We start from the raw sequence: 20,351 nt of genomic DNA, 5'->3' as shown, positions 1-20,351 counted from the left end.
CGTCCCTGGTCTCTGCCCCCTACCCACCTCTGAGCACCGTCCCTGGTCTCTGCCCCCTACCCACTTCTGAGCACCGTCCCTGGTCTCTACCCACTTCTGAGCACTGTCCCTGGTCTCTGCCCCCTGCCCCTGGTCTCTGCCCCCTGCCCCTGGTCTCTGCCCCCTGCCCCTGGTCTTTGCCGCCTGCCCACTTCTGAGCACTGTCCCTGGTCTCTGCCCCTTACCCAACTCCCAGTTGCCACCACTTTTAGAGAATTCAGACTCAAGTATCATTTGGTTTTAAGTAATTTGTATGAAATCTATGATAACAAAACAGGCTGTAAAATAAGATACCATGCAACCAGGAACAATAGATCCACCTAAGCAACAACAGCTAAAAACAGACCCCCTCAGCAACAATAGATCCACTCCACAACAATATAACCCCCCCCCCCCCCCCAACTACAACAGATCCCACCCGCAACACTACACACTCCTACCCACAGTGACAACAGATTTCCCAGCATGCAGGATCAAAAGAACCTCCAGCACATGCCAGCTTCCCTTGCCAGTAGATATATTCAGTGCTGTAGGTACAGGAACTGTACATCAACACGTTCCTGCTGAAAGCCAGCAACAATAGATCCATCCCAGCAATGATATGCCCCCCACTATCATCGATAGAGTACCCACTAACTACTACAGACCCTCCCAGCAAAACTATGCCTCCCTCCCCACCCCTCAGTGACAACAGATTTCCCAGCATTCAGAATGCTCCTTACATTGCTGGTCAGTGGGAAGAATGCCCCTTAAACTGGTGGTCATTGGGACAAATGCCCCTTATATCGATGGAATGGAGCGACGATAGCATCTTCTCTTTCAGTATAGAGCAGTACATCTGTGAATTCATGGCACCATCAATGAAATTCACCTTCCCGACACCAGCAGCACTCATGCAGCCTTACAGAAGGACACTGCCACCACCATGTTTCACAGTAGGCACCATGCATTTTTCTTTGTACTCCTCACGACGGCATACAGCTTTGAAGCCATCCGTTCCAAAAACTTTCCAAAAACATTTATCTAGGTCTCATTCCTTCAGAGTACAGAGACCCAGTAGTAGTCTTTTTCAGCATGGGCCCTGGCAAATTCTAGGTGGTCTTTTTTGTGCATGTCCATCGCTCTGCAGTGTATGCCGTATTGTATCACTGGAAACAATCACCCCAGTTTGGCTTTCTACTTCTTTAGCCAAGTCCAGAGAACTTGCATGATCATTTTCTTCATCCCTTCTCACCAGAAGACGCTCCTGTCAAAGTGCTAACTTCTGTGGACGGCCTGAACGTCTCTGTGAGATGGTTACAGTTCCATCTTTGTTAAATTTTTGTATCACTTTTGTTCCAGTATTCTTACTGATAAGTAAAGCTTTGCTCATCTTCTTGTAGCCTTCACCTTTGTGTAAATACATTATTTTCTCTCTTTCTCAGGCCTTTCTCTTTCATGTGGTGCCATTGCTGACAGCATGACACGGGGAGGGGTTTTCTTTGTTAATTAATGCCCTTTTATAATCAGCTGTCTGCTGGACAACTGTTTAATGAATAATTAGACTCCCCTGTAGTTGAATTCCTGTTCATTAGGATTTTGTTGTCTAAAATGTAGCTTTGCTCCTAAGACTTTCATTGGGGTGTGTTCATTTTTGCAACATGGTCTTGAATGAATTTGTCAGGAAAAATACTTTGTGTGTGCAAATTAACAAATCTTGTTTGCAATCAATGGCCGGCATTTGTGGGAGGATTTTGTAGTGTAGTGCCCCATAGAAAATGTTGATTCTGAAAGGAAATTAAAGGTTTTCTGACACATCTGTAGTACGTACTCATTTCTGCTGAGCACTGTACTACACTGTTGCACCCATGCTGGGTCCAGCACCTGAAACAATATTCCAGGCCACCCCCACTGTGCTGGGTCCAGATACGGTCCTCAAGGTTAAACAAACAGAGGTTACACCAATCCAGATGCTCTGCTTTTATTGTGGTTGATTGCGGAATTGATTGAAGATTGTAAGTAATAGAATAGTTAGACAAGAGTGAGGGAGAAGAGGTCCATCACCAGAGGACACAAGCAAAAAACTGAGGACGCACTGCGTGGGGTGGAGTTATAGAGGGGACACACGGGGGCGTGTCCTGAAAGTGTCCAATCAACTGAAGGCAGCAGCCTATAACCCAATGTCTATGAATACTCAGCCTGTGGCCTGTACTGTACAATTAGGATACTATTTTAACCACTTGTGCACCTAGGGCCTACAAAAGCACACCCTTTAACCACTTCCCTATGTATATAAACGGACAGACAGTGGCAGTGCAGGGGCGGGTGGTCGTTTATAAATGGCCTCCCCGCACCCTGCTTGTGCGCACTCCCTGGGAGCGCGCAGCACCGCGATCCAGTGCCCGCTGTGTCCTCCGGACACAGTGAAACACCGATCGTCGGACGGGACCTCTGTGCGAGGTCCCGATCATTTGATCACTGATTGGCCAATTGGTGATCACATGCAGAGTAGTAAGCAAGATGTCACTTGTGACATCATTGCTTACTACGTGTGAAATCTGTGAATGATCACAGAGGTCACATGGTACAAGGCTATTCAAAACAGCCTTGTACCATGTGACAAGCTGTGAGCCAATCAAAGCTCACTCAGTAGTTCTCAATGGCTGCAAGAATGCAGCCAGAGAGAAGGAGAAATGATTGCTTTTACAGCCTTTATGGGTGTAAAAAAAAAAATTTTCATCACCCCCCACAAGTAGTACAGTGATAATTTTTGGTTATAAACTAAATTTGGGTTATTTTTTTTTTTTTTTTTACTAAAAAGGATAACAGAATAAATTTTGGCCAAGATTTATGACAAAATATTTATTTGCAAAATTTTATAAGAAAAACGCTTTTTCAAAATTGTTGGACGTTTTCATCTACATAGCAAAAAAAAAAAAAAAAATCCCAGTGGTGAATAAATACCACCAAAATAAAGCTTTATCTGTCTCAAAAAAATGCTAAGAAAATTCATATGGGTACAGTGTTGCATGACCGCGCAATTGTCATTCAAAGTGTGATAGCGCTAAAAGCTGAAAATTGGCCTGGACAGGAAGGGGGTAAAAGTGTCCGGACTGGAAGTGGTTACAAATTTAACCTAAGCACCTACATGTGTAAATACATCAGTGGTCCATATGGTGTAGAGTTATTCACCCTGAGGTCATCACAGAGGACAAGGGGGCGCTCTTTATGTCTGGAGGAAAAGAAATTTAATCTCCAAACACGGAAAGGTTTCTTCACAGTAAGAGCTGTGAAAACGTGGAATAGACTCCCTCAAGAGTTGGTTCTGGCCAGTGGATTCTTTCTTGGATACACAGAATATAACTGGATATAACATTTATAGGTAAAGTTAATCCAGGGAATATCCGATTGCCTCTCAGGGGATCAGGATGGAATTTTTTTCCCAGCAGGAGCAAATTGGATCATGCTTTGCTGGGCTCTTTTACCTTCCTCTGGATCAACTGTGGGTGTAGGATTATAACTTTTTTTTTTAATGGTTGAACTTTTGTCTCTTTCAACCAGACTATGTAACCTTTCGTGTACCTTGCACGAGTCTTCCTCCATCTTTGCAAGAATGCAGACAGTGGTTTCTGCCTAAGACAAGGTTCACACCATATGCAGGTGCGAGACCGCTTGTAATCGCACACTTTCCCGCACCTGCATCAAAAAAAAAAAAAAAAAAAAGGGGCACCCCCACACACTGTAAAGCACAGAACATTTTCACTTGCTGGGAACCGCATAGCATCATGCAGTTTCCCTGCAGATTTTTGAAAAAGGGCAGAGACCTTTTTGATGTGATTCCTGTAAGTACAGCAGACCATTCAAATGAATGGCAATAGTATGAAACTAGACAAAATAATGCTTCATGTACACAAGCAGCTCATAAAACGCAAGTTTAGGAGCTTTTGGCATTTTTTTGCTCCGAAACTCAACTCCATAAAGCCTGTGTGTCCGTGTACACACAGGCTTGTAGCAGAGTTTAGGAGCTGCTGCGTTCAGGTGAGGTTACACCTCCCTCTCCTGAACATGAAAGAATCGCATTCAGGATAGGAACGTTGTGACAGCTGACCGCGGAATCCGCGTTTTTGCTGCAATTTGTGGTTTCCTGAGGCTGGCGGTGGGGGTAGGCTCATGTACATGAAGCCTAGGGCTGTTAAATAGGGTTTCCCTGATAAATACATTGTAACAAATGTATTTTGTTAGACTGTATTCAGACTAGCTGTTTTATGTGCAGATCAAAAGGTTGATCTTTGAACTGAACATAACATCACTTAAGTGTTACTAACCCCAGGACCCTACATTCACTATATCAGGTCTCCCCGAACCCCGCATTCACCATATCCGGTCTCCCCGGACCCCGCATTCACCATATCCGGTCTCCCCGGACCCCGCATTCACCATATCCGGTCTCCCCGGACCCCGCATTCACCATATCCGGTCTCCCCGGACCCTGCATTCAACATATCCGGTCTCCCCGGACCCCGCATTCACTATATCCGGTCTCCCCGGACCCTGCATTCACTATATCTGGTCTCCTCGGACCCTGCATTCACTATATCTGGTCTCCCCGGACCCTGCATTCACTATATCTGGTCTCCCGGACCCTGCATTCACTATATCTGGTCTCCCTGGACCCTGCATTCACTATAACCGCTCTCCCCGGACCCTGCATTCACTATATCCGATCTCCCCGGACCCCGCATTCACTATATCTGCTCTCCCGGACCCTGCATTCACTATATCTGGTCTCCCAGGACCCTGCATTCACTATATCTGGTCTCCCCGGACCCCGCATTCACTATATCTGGTCTCCCCGGACCCCGCATTCACTATATCTGGTCTCCCCGGACCCTGCATTCCCTATATCTGGTCTCCCCGGACCCCGCATTCACTATATCTGGTCTCCCCGAACCCTGCATTCACTTTGGGTAGAGCTCCGCCTTAAAGTAGAAGTTTACACTGTCAAACAGCATGGACTATTTTTAACCCTTATGCTGCTAGCATTAGTAAACAGATAGGAACATATATTATATTTACTTGTTTTAAACTAATTATTTTTTATGTTTGTTCAGTTACGTCCTTGTTTCTTCCTCTGGAGGGGTGGGTGGGTGGGTTGGGAGATTTCTTAGCTAAGCACACCCTCCTGCTTGTATGCCTGAACTAAGGGCACATGGATTTCGGGAAGTCAATGCTACATGAATCATCTGCCCTTACTCAAGATGGCCATGGCCAGAAATGCTAGGCGGTGTTATTCAAAGTGATTTCTGAATGGATGGGGAAGGGGGTGGGTGAATATTAACCGCTTCCCAACCGCCCTATAGCAGGAGTACTGCTACAGATCGGCAGGGCTGTGCAAAATCACGTATATATACACGATTTTGTATTTCCGGGTAGGGGGCGCGCACTCCATACCCACACCGCTATTGGCTCCTTAGCATGTCAATCACCAGGTCCCAACCGCCGATTCTCAGTCGGGACTCGTTGCTTGTCAGCGAAACAACACAGATCTCTACCCTGTCAGCACGAACAGGCTGCTTTGTATTGCTCTGCACAGCACTGCCCAGTGCCAAACCCTTCCAGCAGAGCACAGCACAGCAATACAAAGCAGCTTCTCTACACAGTAAAACACACACAGCACACTGTTAACCCTTTGATCGCCCCAGATGTTAACCGTGTGCCTGCCTGGCTGTGCTGTAATTTATCATGGCACATGCCAATCACTGGGTGCCAGCCAGTGATTGGCTGATGGCGATCAGCTCTCAGACTCATAGAACACAGCTCTGTCAGTGTACACAGCACAGAGCTGTGCTCAGCGACAGGCGATGTAGTTGATTTTTCATTCCCTGCTAAGCAGGGAATGAAAACAACTAGATCCACAGTAAAAGCAGCACACAGTACACACGCAAACACGTTAGGCACATATTTAACGCCTTGATCACCCCAGACGTTAACCCCTTCCTGCCCAGTGTCATTAGTACAGTGTCAGTGCTTTTTATTAGCACTGATCACTGTATTAGTGTCACTGGGGATGTCAGTGGCTGTTCGTTCCCCCCCCAGTGTCAGAATGCCCGCCGCAGTCCCACTATAAGTTGCTGATCGCTGCCATTACTAGTAAAAAAAATAAATCAAAATTCCAGTATATATATACTGCCATTTGTAGGCGCTATAACTTTCACGTAAACCAATTAATTTACATGTATTTTTTTTTAGTAAAGACATGTTGCAGAATACATTTTGGCCTAAATTTGATGAAATTGTATTTTTTTTATTTTTATTTTTTTTTAAATTAGACGTTTTATTGCAAAAAGTCACCATATTGTGTTTTTTTTTTCAAAATTGTTTTTTTTTGGTTTATAGTACAAAGTAAAAAAAATGCACAGGTGATCAAATACCACCGAAAGAAAGCTCCATTTGTGGTTCTCAGATGCAGTGTCGTACCGCTTTAATGCTACCTGTCAAGTGCATTTTTTTTTAATTTTTTATTAAGTGTATTGGTTTATCTCCTTGTTGATGTAAAAAAGAAAAAAAAAAAAGAAAAAAAAAAAAAAAAGGGAGGGAGCTGCAAAGCTTCAGCAATGAATGCAGTCTGGCAGGGGTGTCTGGCTCACAACACTGGCTAAACAGAATAATAAATTGCTTGTCAGGCAGAATTGCTCACCTGTGTGTGTTTTAAAATGCCAAAACAAAAGACGACTTTTTGCATTGTTACTTGAGTTATCCCCTTCACCCAAAGCTTTTCACGTACCGAGAATTGGGGACCTCACAGGACAGTAGAGGGTCTTCACAGCCTCAGGGTCGGGAGTGAAGTAGCTCAGGTTGGTGTACACGTCGTGGGTTCTGGAATAGTCCCAGGTGGGGCTGGACCCAAATATCCCCTGGAAGATGCTGGAGGCTCCGCGGCGGTACAACAGCAAAACAAAAAGCAGCTGCGACAAGACCAAACACAGGAGGAAATATGGCTTTTCTGTCCTTGCCAGGAACATTGTCCAGCCTCGGTCATCCACAGACTCTGCCAGATCATGTGAACAGGATACGGAGGGCTTGGAAGGGTTTGGTACTGGGCAGGGATCCAGGGAGACGGGCCGGCATCCTCATGTGTCTGTGTTCACACAGGGGGGCACAACGTACTAAAGAGGTCACTGCAGGACATTCCTTCTTTCATCTCTGAAAAACAGCAGCAGAGAGAAAATGAAAATAAATTACATTTAACAATTCAATTAGCAGAACTGCATCTACGTCCTCTTCTGAAATACTCTGCGCAGCTGGAGGACTCCGCTCCTTCCTCTATAACTCTCCTCTCCTGCCACACTTTGCACTGCTGGAGGACTCCGCTCCTTCCTCTATACACTACCCTCCTGAAATACTCTGCGCAGCTGGAGGACTCCGCTCCTTCCTCTACACGCTACCCTCCTGAAATACTCTGCACTGCTGGAGGACTCTGCCCCTCTCTCTATAAGCTACCCTCCTGAAATACTCTGCTCTGCTGGAGGACTCTGCTCCTTCTTCTATAACTCTTCTCTCCTGAAATACTCTGCTCTGCTGGAGGACTCCGCTCCTTCTTCTATAACTCTTCTCTCCTGAAATACTCTGCTCTGCTGGAGGACTCCGCTCCTTCCTCTATAACTCCTCTCCTGAAATACTCTGCGCAGCTGGAGGACTCCGCTCCTTCCTCTATAACTCTCCTCTCCTGCCACACTTTGCACTGCTGGAGGACTCCGCTCCTTCCTCTATACACTACCCTCCTGAAATACTCTGCACTGCTGGAGGACTCCGCTCCTTCCTCTACACGCTACCCTCCTGAAATACTCTGCACTGCTGGAGGACTCCGCTCCTTCCTCTATAACTCCTCTCCTGAAATACTCTGCGCAGCTGGAGGACTCCGCGCCTTCCTCTATAAACTCTCCTCTCCTGAAATACCCTGCACTGCTTGGGGACTCTGCTCCTTTGTCGATCTGTTTAGAGCAAGGGTCTACCACATTAAATAAAAATTGATATAAGATAGGAGATCGAGTTCCCACAGAACATCTCTAAATCATACAAAAGTAAATTTATAACTACATCAGTCCTAGTGCTTCAAAAGAACTATAATGAAAAAGGGATTTTTAATTGAAATACCGTTCAGGGCGATGACCATATATGTTCAATACAAGAATTGTTCTTGCAGAAGAATACTGCAGCCAAGTAACTCAATACACAATCATGTTCCCGGATCTACCGTAAAACAATTCAAATATTACAAAAGCATTCCTGTGTCTATTGAAGCCGACTGACCCAACCCTCCTAAATGATTCCTTGTTACAGCTGAACAAAACTGGATTTCAACTTCCATATTTTCCCTGAGATGCCATCAGGAACTAGACGTATGACCAATCCATGAAAGAAAACATACAGCAGATGGTATCGGCAAGAACAAACCCTCAAACCGGCCATCGTTGATTGCTTCCTGTGAATATGCAGATATTGAACATTCCATAATAGTTCAGAATACAAAAAGAAAGGCTTTTCTTGTGTCAGCTTTTCTTGGTTACTGTAGAGGCCAATTGTAGAGATATTCACGAATGAAGGTGCTGCCTTACACAGTCCTGGCCAAAAACATTGCCCCCCCCCCCCCCCCTCTGCATTTCTGTCAGATAATGCACCACTTTGCCCAGAAAATTGTACCAATTACAATTATTTTGGTATTCTCACATTTATTTCTTTGGTTTGTATCGGTATGACACAAGAAAGTGGAGAAACAAAATGCCAAATCTGACACATTCCATGCAAAACCCCAAAAATGGACTGGACAAAATTATTGGCACCCTCAATTTAATATTTGGTAGCACAGCCCTTGGAAAAAAAATAACTGAAATCAATGGCTTTCTGTAACCATCAATGAGTTTCTTCCACCTCTCTACTGGAATTTTGGAGCACTCTTCTTTTACCAACTGCTCCAGGTCTCTCAGATTGGAAGGGTTCCTTTTCCCAACTGCTGTTTTCAGATCTCTCCACAGGAGCTCTATGGGATTGAGATCTGGACTCATTGCTAGCCAGTTCAGTCCTCTCCAGCACTTTGTCTGAAACCATTTCTGGGGTCTTTTTTGACGTGTCCTTTGGGTCATCGACCTGCTACAAGACCCATGACCTCTGACAGAGACCCAACTTTCTGACATTGGGCCCTACATTGCACCCCAGAATTCTTTGGTAGTCTTCAGATTTCATAATGCCTCCTTACCTCAACTGTCCCCATAAGAGTGCCCCCATTAAAGTCCCTCATGGTTCAGTGGATGCACTCTAAGAGACCTTAGGCATAGCCCACCCCAGCACGCTCTAGATCTGGGCCTACCTCCTCATATATATGTATATTTTCAATTTCCTCACCACCTATCGCAGATATACTGCAGCAGGGCACCGGACTCATCTGGGTAGGGGGTGCGCGTGCACATGCTGATCAGCAGGTCTTGGCCAATGATGTCATGTAGCAGAGTACATTTTTACCTAAATTTATAAAGAAATTCGTTTATTTTTTTTGGATGTTTTATAAAATAAAAACCCCAGTGCCGATCAAATACCACCAACAGAAAGCTATGTGTGTGGAAACAAAAAGTATATAAAACCCTCAAGAGGTCAAGCGGTATATATATATATATATATATATATATATATATATATATATATATATATATATATATATATATATATATATATATATATATATATATATATATATATATATATATATATATATATATATATCAGAAGTGAGTCCACCCCTCACATTTTTGTAAATATTTGATTCTATCTTTTCATGTGACAACACTGAAGAAATGACACTTTTCTACAATGTGACGTAGTCAGTGTACAGCTTGTATAACATGTAAATTTTCTGTCCCCTCAAAATAACTCAACACACAGCCATTAATGTCTAAACCGCTGGCAACAAAAGTGAGTCCACCCCTAAGTGACAAGGTCCAAATTGGGCCCAATTAGCCATTTTCCCTCCCCGGTGTCATGTGACTTGTTTGTGTTACAAAGTCTCAGGTGTGAATGGGGAGCATTGTGTTAAATTTGGTGTTATCACTCTCACTCTCTCATAGTGGTCACTGGAAGTTTAACATGGCACCTCATGACAAAGAACTTTCTGAGGATCTGAAAAAAAGAATTGTTGCTCTACATAAAGATGGCCTAGGCTATAAGAAGATTGCCAAGACCCTGAAACGGAGCACCAGCACGGTGGCCAAGACCATACAGCGGTTTAACAGAACAGGTTCCACTCAGAACAGGCCTTGCCATGGTCGACCAAAGAAGTTGAGTGCACGTACTCAGCATCATATCCAGAGGTTGTCTTTGGGAAATAGACGTATGAGTGCTGCCAGCATTGCTGCAGAGGTTGAAGGGGTGGGGGGGGGGTCAGCCTGTCAGTGCTCAGACCATACGCCGCACACTGCATCAAATTGGTCTGCATGGCTGTTGTCCCAAAAGGAAGCCTCTTCTAAAGATGGTGCACAAGAAAGCCCACAGTTCAAGCAGACTAAGGACATGGATTACTGGAACTATGTCCTGTGGTCTGATGAGACCAAGATAAACTGATTTGGTTCAGATGGTGTCAAGCGTGTGTGGCGGCAACCAGGTGAGGAGTACAAAGACAAGTGTGTCTTGCCTACAGTCAAGCATGGTGGTGGGAGTGTCATGGTCTGGGGCTGCATGAGTGCTGCCGGCACCGGGGGGCTACAGTTCATTGAGGAAACCATGAATGCCAACATGTACTGTGACATACTGAAGCAGAGCATGATTCCCTCCCTTCAGAGACTGGGCTGCAGGGCAGTATTCCAACATAATAACGACCCCAAACACACCTCCAAGATGACCACTACCTTGCTGAAGAAGCTGAGGGTAAAGGTGATGGACTGGTCAAGCATGTCTCCAGACCTAAACCCTATTGAGCATTTGTGGGACATCCTCAAACGGAAGGTGAAGGAGCACAAGGTCTCTAACACCCACCAGCTCTGTGATGTCGTCATAGGAGGAGTGGAAGAGGACTCCAGTGGCAAGCTGTGAAGCTCTGATGAACTCCATGCCCAAGAGGGTTACGGCAGAGCTGGAAAATAATGGCGGCCACACAAAATATTGACACTTTGGGCCCAATTTGGACATTGTCACTTAGGGGTGGACTCACTTTTGTTGCCAGCGGTTTAGACATTAATGGCTGTGTGTTGAGTTATTTTGAGGGGACAGCAAATTTACATGTTATACAAGCTGTACATTCACTGCTTTACACTGTAGCAAAGTGTCATTTCTTCAGTGTTGTCACATGAAAAGATAGAATCAAATATTTACACAAATGTGAAGGGTGGACTCACTTCTGTGAGATACTGTAAGTGCAATGACCGTGATGACGCTTGATTTATGCCTTTGCAATTGTTGTATGTATAATTTTGGTATATTTCCACTAATCACTCTTGTTCTGTTTTATTCTCATAGGTAGCAGTCCAATCTTTGCCCCTGAGGAAGCGAAACATGTCGAGCTTTATGTGAATGGATGGTGGCAACCCTAGGAAAATTATACCTGTACCAGTAACTTTATAGTTTGTACTTTTATCAAGGTGTGGGGCCACCACCATAACCGACATAAGGGTGCAGGATACTACGTTTTATTTTACATGTGATTTTAATTAATGTTTAATTATGCAACAACAAAGATTGCAAAATAATTTATGATATTCAGTGTTGTGCCTATAAAGTCCATAGATTGTGGTCCAATGTATGTTTCTCTAGTTGAATGGATTTAGAGACCGGGCTTTTTAGTATCTGTTAGGGTCACGGACATTGCTTTTTTTCACCCTCCTTTGTTTTGTTACCATTGATTGAATTAACTGTATGACGTACAAGGTCCTAACCAACTGAATAGAGATTCATTAGAGAATCATTTAGGAGAATCATTTAGAATCATAGAGAATCATTTAGGACTATACACTACGTTATGATTGCTACATCTAATGACCAACTTTACGGCTTGTATACAAGGGTGGCTGACCCATCCCTTCTTCACCCAGGCTAATGGACTCCTAGAGGGGACATCACAACTGGCTGCCAGTGCAAGGTAGTGCTTTGTTTGGTGGAAAAGCATCTGAATAGGAATATTGAGTCCTGAGGAGCCCCCAGGAACTGCAACCAATGCTCATTGCACTCCAACCCATCAATGCCTTACTGATATAAACACAGACGCACCTTCAAAATTCCGAAGTGTTCCCTGAGAAGGTGACAGAGTTACATTAGCAGGAAAGATGCCAAGTTAAATAGGTCCAGTTTAAACCCGTCACTGCTATTGTAAGTTGATGGTGAAGTGTTTGTGTAAGGGACGTGTCTGAGTGCATGTGGCTTCCTCAAGCTTCATCAGTCCTTAGAGGAACAAAGCTTTTTAACTGAATAAATTCCTCTGTACTAAACAAATGGAAATGCCATGTGAATGTATGGTAATGGCATCTGATAAGCATTCCATTTCTCCATTGCTGCATTTGACCTGGCTTTGCTTTTTGCTCCTGGCATCCATGTGCACAAGTCCTAAGAGGTTCAGGTGCTCACCATGTATTCACTATGCATTCATTTTAGATAAAGCAGCGTGCTTACTAAGCTTTCTTTAGCCAGGTTTTTTTTTTGGAAGTCTCTAGCAGAGCTTGGTCCCCATATAAAGCAGTGCTCTTACTAGGCTTTCTTTAGCCAGGTTGTTTTTGGAGGTCTCCTGAAGAGCTTGGTACCTGTATAAAGGAGTGTTCTTACTAGGCTTTCTGTAGCCAGGTTGTTTTTGGAGGTCTCTAGCAGAGCTTGGTACCTGTATAAAAGGAGTGTTCTTACTAGGCTTTCTGTAGCCAGGTTGTTTTTGGAGGTCTCCTGAAGAGCTTGGTCCCCGTACAAAGAGGTTCTTACTAGGCTTCCTTTAGCCAGGTTGTTTTTGGTCAGTGTTCTTACGAGGCTTCCTTTTGCCAGGTTTTTTTGGGAGGTCTCCTGCAGAGCTTGGTCCTCGTGTAAAGTAGCATTCTTACTAAGATTTCTTTTGCTAGGTTGTTTTTGGAGGTTTCCTGCAGAGATTGGTCCCTGTATAAAGCAGTGTTGTTAACAGGCTTCCTTTAGCCAGGTTGTTTATGGAGGTCTCCTGCAAAGCTTTGTCCCCAAGTAAAGCAGTGTTCTTACTAGGCTTTCTTCAGCAAGGTTGTTTTTGTTCAGTGTTGTTAACAGGCTTCCTTTAGCCAGGTTTTTTATGGAGGTCTCCTGCAAAGCTTGGTCCCCATGTAAATCAGTGTTCTTGCTAGGCTTTCTTTAGCCAGGCTATTTTTGGAGGTCTCCTGCAAAGCTTGGTCCCTGCATTAAGCAGTGTTTTTACCAGGCTTCCTTTAGCCAGGTTGTTTATGGAGGTCTCCTGCAGAGCTTGGTCCTCATATAAAACAATGTTCTTACTAGGCTTCCTTTAGCCAGGTTATTTTTGGAGGTTTCCTGCAGAGCTTAGTCCTTACTAGGCTTTCTTCAGCCAGGTTGTTTTTGTTCAATGTTGTTAACAGGCTTCCTTTAGCCAGGTTGTTTACGGAGGTCTCCTGCAGAGCTTGGTCCTATATAAAACAATGTTCTTACTAGGCTTCCTTTAGCCAGATTATTTTTGGAGGTTTCCTGCAGAGCTTGGTCCTCATAAAACAACGTTCTTACTAGGCTTCCTTTAGCCAGGTTGTTTATGGAGATCTCCTGCAGAGCTTAGTACCCGTATAAAGCAGTGTCCTTACTAGAATTTCTTTAGCCAGGTTGTTTTTGGAGGTCTCCTGCAGAGTGTGTCCCCCTAAAAAGCAGTGTTCTTACTGGCTTTTAGCCAGGTTGTTTTTGGAGGTGTACTGTAGAGCTTGGTCCTTGTATAAAGCAGTGTTCTCACTAGGCTTTCTTTAGCCAGGTTGTATTTTGTATGTCTTCTGCACAACTTGCTTCCCCACTACCAAGCCCCCTATGTGGTCCTGTCTTCTGTGTGAGCCCGAGACTGCTGCAGAAGGATTCAGGATGGAGATGCAGCAATCTCCACCAGGTTCAATGAACCCAGAAGTGTTCCGCTCTGAGCAGATTCCAGGTTCAGATCTGTCAGAATCCAGTGGGGCAGCAGCTGAGTCACCAGCAGAGAGTAAAAGCTGAACTACAATGCACCTGAGAACCACAAACCAAAAAATGCTATTTAATTCACTTTTAATATTCAAAGCAAACTTCCCCATGCATCCATGTCTCCATGCTTTATTTTTCTGAGAAATCGCTTTGAAAAACACCCACCTAGCATTTCTAGCTGTGGCCATCTTGAGTAAGGACAGATAATATAGCATTTACTTCCTGGAATCAATCTGCCCTTAGCTCAGGCATGGAGAAAAGAATGTGCGCTTAGCTGAGAAAACCCCTCCTCCCTTCTTGAACACTTCTGGGATGTATGACATAATTTTGCCTAGGCCTGGAAACTAGGAAGTAACTAAAGAAATATAGAAACAAAAAATGAAAACACGTGTAAAACACAATATACTGTACCGAAGGGGAAAAACACCCCCCCACGTGTGTCACATATAACCAGAGTGCAGCACTTCCCCTCTCTGGAAAGACTCCAGCCACCCTTTTCACCAACATTCATCATAAAAGGGAAGTGATGTGGCAACAAAAAGCAAACAATGTATACAAATATTTGAAATGCATACAATGTACACATACCAATCAAAATACAGAAAGCATTGTATCTCGCTCTTCAGTCTGGTTCACACATGCGCCTTATCACGTGATTCGCATAGGAACCGCACCGGATTCCTGTGCAAATCACAAGAATTGTGTGCGGTGCGTCCGGAGCCATACATTTTGTATGGCTGTAATCGCACTGAATCCACACCAAAAAGGTTCAGGACCCTGATTTCAATTTAAATCTGATTTTTTTTTTACATTTAAAAATCTGATTTATATTTTTTATTATTAGTCTGGGTGCACAAGTGTGCCCTGCGGTATATCACGTGATTCGCACAGGAACCGCACAGGATTCCTGTGCAAATCACGAGAATTGTGTGCGATGTGTTCGGAGCCATACATTTTGTATGGCTGTAATCGCACTGCACCCGCACCAAAAAGGTGCAGGACCCTTTTTTTGGTCCGCACTAGAATCGGATTGCATGGGTATTCACACTTATGCGATCCGATTCTGCACAATGCACCGCGTTTTGCAGACCGATTTCGGGGTGCTGCTAACTTAACACACACCCGCAGCGGTTCGCATGAACGGGCTGCGATTCTGATGCTGTGCGGAATTCGCTGCAAATTCCACACAGCATCAGTATGAACCCAGGCTAAGTCACAAACCCAAATAGGCAAAAGTTTGTGAAAAACGGAAGCAGGATTTAGAAGGGAAAAGAAAGAGAGAAGCTGAAGCAGATGTAAGCCCAATCACAAAATTTTGTACAAACTTTTATGTCATTTCAAAAAGTTATTTTAATATTTTTTAAATCAAAACTGAAGTTTTCAATAAATAATCCCTGGTGATCCTGCCATCAGGGTGGCTAAAAATCGATAATTAAAAAAAAAATCTATTTCAATTTAAATCTGATTTTTTTTATTTAATTTAAAAAAATCTGATTTTTTTTATTTTTCTCAAATTTATTTTAATAAATGCATTTGGAATAAAAATCAATCTAAAGATAGTTTTCTATTTCAGATAAATTAATAATTGAGTTTATTCAGCATGAAATGGAGCTTAGTTATATAGCACGAGGCTGTATATTCTGCAATATTTACATTTTTGGTGACGCATTCAATGAATCCAAGCTCTGCAAGCTGAGATAACTCATCACTGCATTGATACATTCACACAATGTCACAGGAACCATGAGAAAAAACATGAAATAAAGAATTTGAGTCGTTCTCCAGCTATGTGTGATTAACCAATCAACCTAAAATCGGTTCTGATATCGCTACTTTACTAACCTATTTACTAACCTAACTTATTATTCTACAAAGGAAACCTTCATTTGGTTTGCAAATATTAAACATTCCAACTACCAGCAAGAATGAGTTGGATTTCTTACATTTAAAGAGCACCTGTCATTTTAGATCCATCAAGGCAGCGCCTGTTAGCGGGCATCCACTCCCCTGCTGCCGCCGCGCCCCTCACCTTGTTGTGTCCCTGCCGCATCACCAGCCGTCCCATTAAAGTGAATAGGACTGTCGGTGAGTAAACAGCGGGTCAGAGGAGGAGCCGCTGCGGGACAAAAATGACAGTTGCTCTTTAAAAATGATGATTTAAATCGAGCCTTTTCACTACTGATTTAAATCGTGATTGAAATCTACTTGATTTAAATCAAATCCGCCCTGCCTGCCATGAAGGTGCTTGTTCAGGTAGCGTCCTGTTACAGAGTGACAACGCTCTGTCCTGTCTCCCAATTATGCTCCTGCGTTGTCACCCTGTTAAAGGAGCTACTGATCAAAACTACAAGTGTTCGTTTCAACACGCATCACACAGGCATGGTCCATGGTCCTCACCATGTGGAAACCTGGCATTGCTGCAGTGCAACAGATACAACAAAAGAGAAAAATGGGCAGCACAGTGGCTAATGGGCAGCACTTCCGCCTGGCAGTACTAGGGTCGTTGGTTCGAATCCCAACCACGGCACCTCCTGCTTGGAGTTTGCATGTTCTCCCTGTGCCTGCGTGGGTTTCCTCTGGGTACTCCGGTTTCCTCCCACACTCCAAAGACATGCTGGTAGGTGAATTGGCTCCTGTTTAAATTGTCCCTAGTATGTGTATGTATGAATGCGAGTTAGGGACCTTAGATTGTACGCCCCTTGAGGGTTAGGGACTGATGTGAATGTACAATATATATGTAAAGTGCTGTGTAAATTGACGGCACTATATAAGTAACTGTAATAAAATAATAATAATAAAAAGTCAAAAGCTTTTTTTTTTTATGACTGACAAATTTACTATATGCAGCACTTTTAGCAAACACAACGTCATTTAGTTCAGGTTTACAATAGGGATACAACAATACCGATACGGAGTATTTTCACGAGTACTCGGAAGAATGCTCCTGATACCCGAAACCGATACTTTGTGGTGCGATTTGCTTCAATACAAAATTTAAGGATGCAAATTGCACTGCGAAGAATAGCATGCGATTTGAACAGGAATTCAGTGAATTCTCAGTGCAGGGATGACAGTATGGGCTAGACAAGAGGTAGGCAAACTTAAAGAGGTGGAGATCTACCTGAACAACATGGGAGAAGTCAAAGATCACCGGGCACAGTGCTGCCTCCTCACACCCGATTTAACCTCCCTAGCGGTCTGATTATGTCCACATTTCTGTGCTCAAAGCGGTACATTTTTTTGCATGGAAATATGTTTTTTTTTATTGTAGGCCTGTAATTTTTAGGAATAACTCACTGAAATCTGTCCGAACAAGAGTCTAGTAAACATCCCGGGTATGACAAAACTTGAAACACAAAATCATGAATTATAATTTAATAATCATAAAAAATATAATAATAAATGTAATTCAATAATATAATCAAACCAAAAACACTGAAATGTGAAATATAGCGCCAAGTTCGCACATCGCTGAGCAAAGTCACAGAATCGTTTTCAGTGTCTGATGAGGAATTTCCCCCACGAATCATTATCACTCAATTCTGCAAGTGGTTCTGATTTACTATCGCTGTTCTCTAGCCGGTCTAAAACCGCGTCTGACCTAAAGGGACGCTTTTTGGACGCCATGGACGTTTCTCAGTTTCCAGGCAGAAAGAACAGTAAAAATGCAGGCAGGGCGCCGGACAAAGCACTCGGGACAAAATGTATGTGAAATGGTTTGATACAGGAATGTTATACTATGTGATTTTAGTGTATTTAGTGAATGTCACATTTTTACATTTTTGAATTTCCCGCCAGTACGTCCCGACGTCACAGGGAACGGAACCCGGAAGACAGATGCCAGCATCGGCCGGAGGACATTGCCGGGGACACTGCAGGGGGGACATCGCGGGAGCGAAGGACAAGGTAAGTGCAGAAGAGATCCCGGAGCAACGCTGCAGTGTATTCCCGAGTGTAGTTCGGGGTTACCGCTTGTGGTGCTGAAACTTTCCCCCGAGCTACACTCAGGAATACCACCAGGGGGGTTAAACCTCTAATTACCGTACTGCCGTGTCACAATCGCAGCAATCGTGAGTTTAAATCAAGTAAAGAGGAGGCAACATATCGCCCCCTCACCACCTGTCAAACGCACTGGGATCGCTGTGCAGAGGAGCAGCAGTGCCTATTGCACCTGTGAATGAGCCCTTTGTTGTAATCGGCAGTGGGACACTCAGGGCTTGTTCACATGTAAAGTTGGGGGGGGGGGGCGGGTTTGATTGCGATTTCTGTTATTCTGTCCATTACGGGATCTGTGTATCCACATTGTTCTATTTATGTGTAATCCTGTTGATGCAGTGATGTCATTGTGGATTCTGTAAGTACTGTTCCATTTTCTTTATTATCTTGACAATAAAAATTGTTTGGATTTAAAAAAAAAAAAAAAAAGTTGGGGCGTAGTAAAACTCTGCGGTTGAACCAAGGTTTTATTGCTCCCCAATATCTACCCCCTATAGCTGCTGAGGTTGCAGCCTAAAGGTGTACACATGCCGCAGCAGGAATTACACCTTCTGTTGCTTTTGGTGGGTGCTGCTGCCAGTCAACCGAGACCCATTCAAGTAAATGGGGCCACTGTGCAAGTGTCCCTTAACTGCATGCTTCTGTGGAGTCCAAGGGGTTAAAGCAGGTGGTGAGAAAGCAACACACTGCTGCCTGTTTAACCCCTTGTTTGCTGTACAGTTGCAAGAAAAAGTATGTGAACCCCTTGGGATTACGTGGAGTTTTGCATGGCAACATCTAATGTTTGTGTAGTATTATGTTCAGCAGACTGTGTTCTTCGATTGTTGTGACTTAGATGACGTTCAGAGCACATTTTATGCCCAATTCATGCAAAACTCCACGTAATCCCAAGGGGTTCACATACTTTTTCTTGCAACCGTACAGCACAAGGTTGCAGGGCAAATGCAGAGCGGCCTCGTTCACTTGAATGGGTCATGCTTGGCAAGTGCTACACCCTCCAACCATGACGGAATGTAGGAGCCGGCACTACAGAGGAGGCATCAACGTATGCGACTCTTGCTCCCTACTAGAGCTCCAACTTTACAAGTAGTCCTTCTGCATTGCACTGTGTTTGATGCTCAGCAAGCCCAGACTGTGATCTACCAGTCACCTGGCCAAGATCTACTGGTAGATCCCAATCTACTGGTTGCTGACCCCCAGGCTAGACGGCTTCTGACTGATTGGCACCGTGATGATGCTGACCAATCAAAAGTCGTCAAGCCCATACCGGAGGGTAGAGAAAGCTTCAGAGATTTCAAATCCCTGCGGCTTTCTCTCCTCTCCTTGCAACTGCATGAGGCGCATGGGAGGGAGGAAAAACAGCGCAACGTCGCAAACCAAACTCTACAGCTGAGAATCTGGAGAATTGCAACTTAATACGCTTCCATCCTTCGCCTGATGGCTGACACCAAGGTATACGTCCTCACAGGCCCTCCTCTCCCTCTCTCCGCTCAGCATGGGATCGGCGCATGGAGGTTTCCTGCACCACGCTCATGTGAACTCAGGCTATGACAAGCGTGGGATCACACCAGAGCAGTGGGGAAATCGCATTCCTGTTCAAATCACATGCTATTCTTCGTGGTGGAATTTGCGCTCATACATTTTGTATAGGCGCAAATCGCATCGCAAAGTATCGCTACTCGCCGATCAAATATGGGGTATCCATGCATCCGTAGTTTACATCTTCTTTGACCCTCTTTTTTCAACACTGTCCAAGTTTCCACCCCCTGGAAAGTTTGGACTTGGCGCGCACGCACGCACGCACGCACGCACGCACGCACGCACACACTAAAGATTAAAGCGATACTAAAAGGTTAATTTTTTTTATTGTAAAATAACAAACATGTTATACTTACCTGCAGAGCGCGGTGGTATTGCACATAGCAGCGCAGATCCTCATCTTCTCAGGTCCCCCACAGGCTCTCCTGGCCCCTGCCTCCTGTCCGGTGCCCCCACAGCAAGCAGCTAGCTATGGGGGCACCCACTGCTTCGTGTGTCCATTTACACGCAGAGCCACGACTTGGCCTCACCCCCTCTCTCTCTCCTTACTGGCTGTGATTGACAGCAGAGGGAGCCAATGGCTCCTGCTTCTGTTTTAGCCAATGAGGAGGCAGAGACCCGGGATAGCCGAGGCTGTTGTGCACATCGCT

At 44.3% G+C, this 20,351-nt stretch overlaps 1 protein-coding gene across 1 annotated transcript in view; it reads right to left on the bottom strand.

The window, feature by feature from the left end:
- LOC149444263 (beta-1,4-galactosyltransferase 3-like) overlaps positions 1-20,351 on the bottom strand; it is a 134,709-nt gene that overhangs the window by 78,723 nt on the left and 35,635 nt on the right. The window contains exon 2 of the mRNA XM_089654743.1: positions 6,803-7,221. Coding sequence (XP_089510869.1) covers positions 6,803-7,040 — 238 coding nt within the window. The 5' untranslated portion in view covers positions 7,041-7,221. The remainder of the gene's footprint in view (positions 1-6,802; positions 7,222-20,351) is intronic.

Source organism: Staurois parvus, unplaced genomic scaffold (genome assembly GCF_062004578.1).
Source record: "Staurois parvus isolate SC_StPar_1 unplaced genomic scaffold, SC_StPar_1.0 ptg000795l, whole genome shotgun sequence".
In the NCBI taxonomy this organism is placed as follows: domain Eukaryota; kingdom Metazoa; phylum Chordata; class Amphibia; order Anura; family Ranidae; genus Staurois; species Staurois parvus.
Note: the sequence above shows the minus strand (reverse complement) of the source record. Positions and strands in the feature narration are given on the sequence as shown.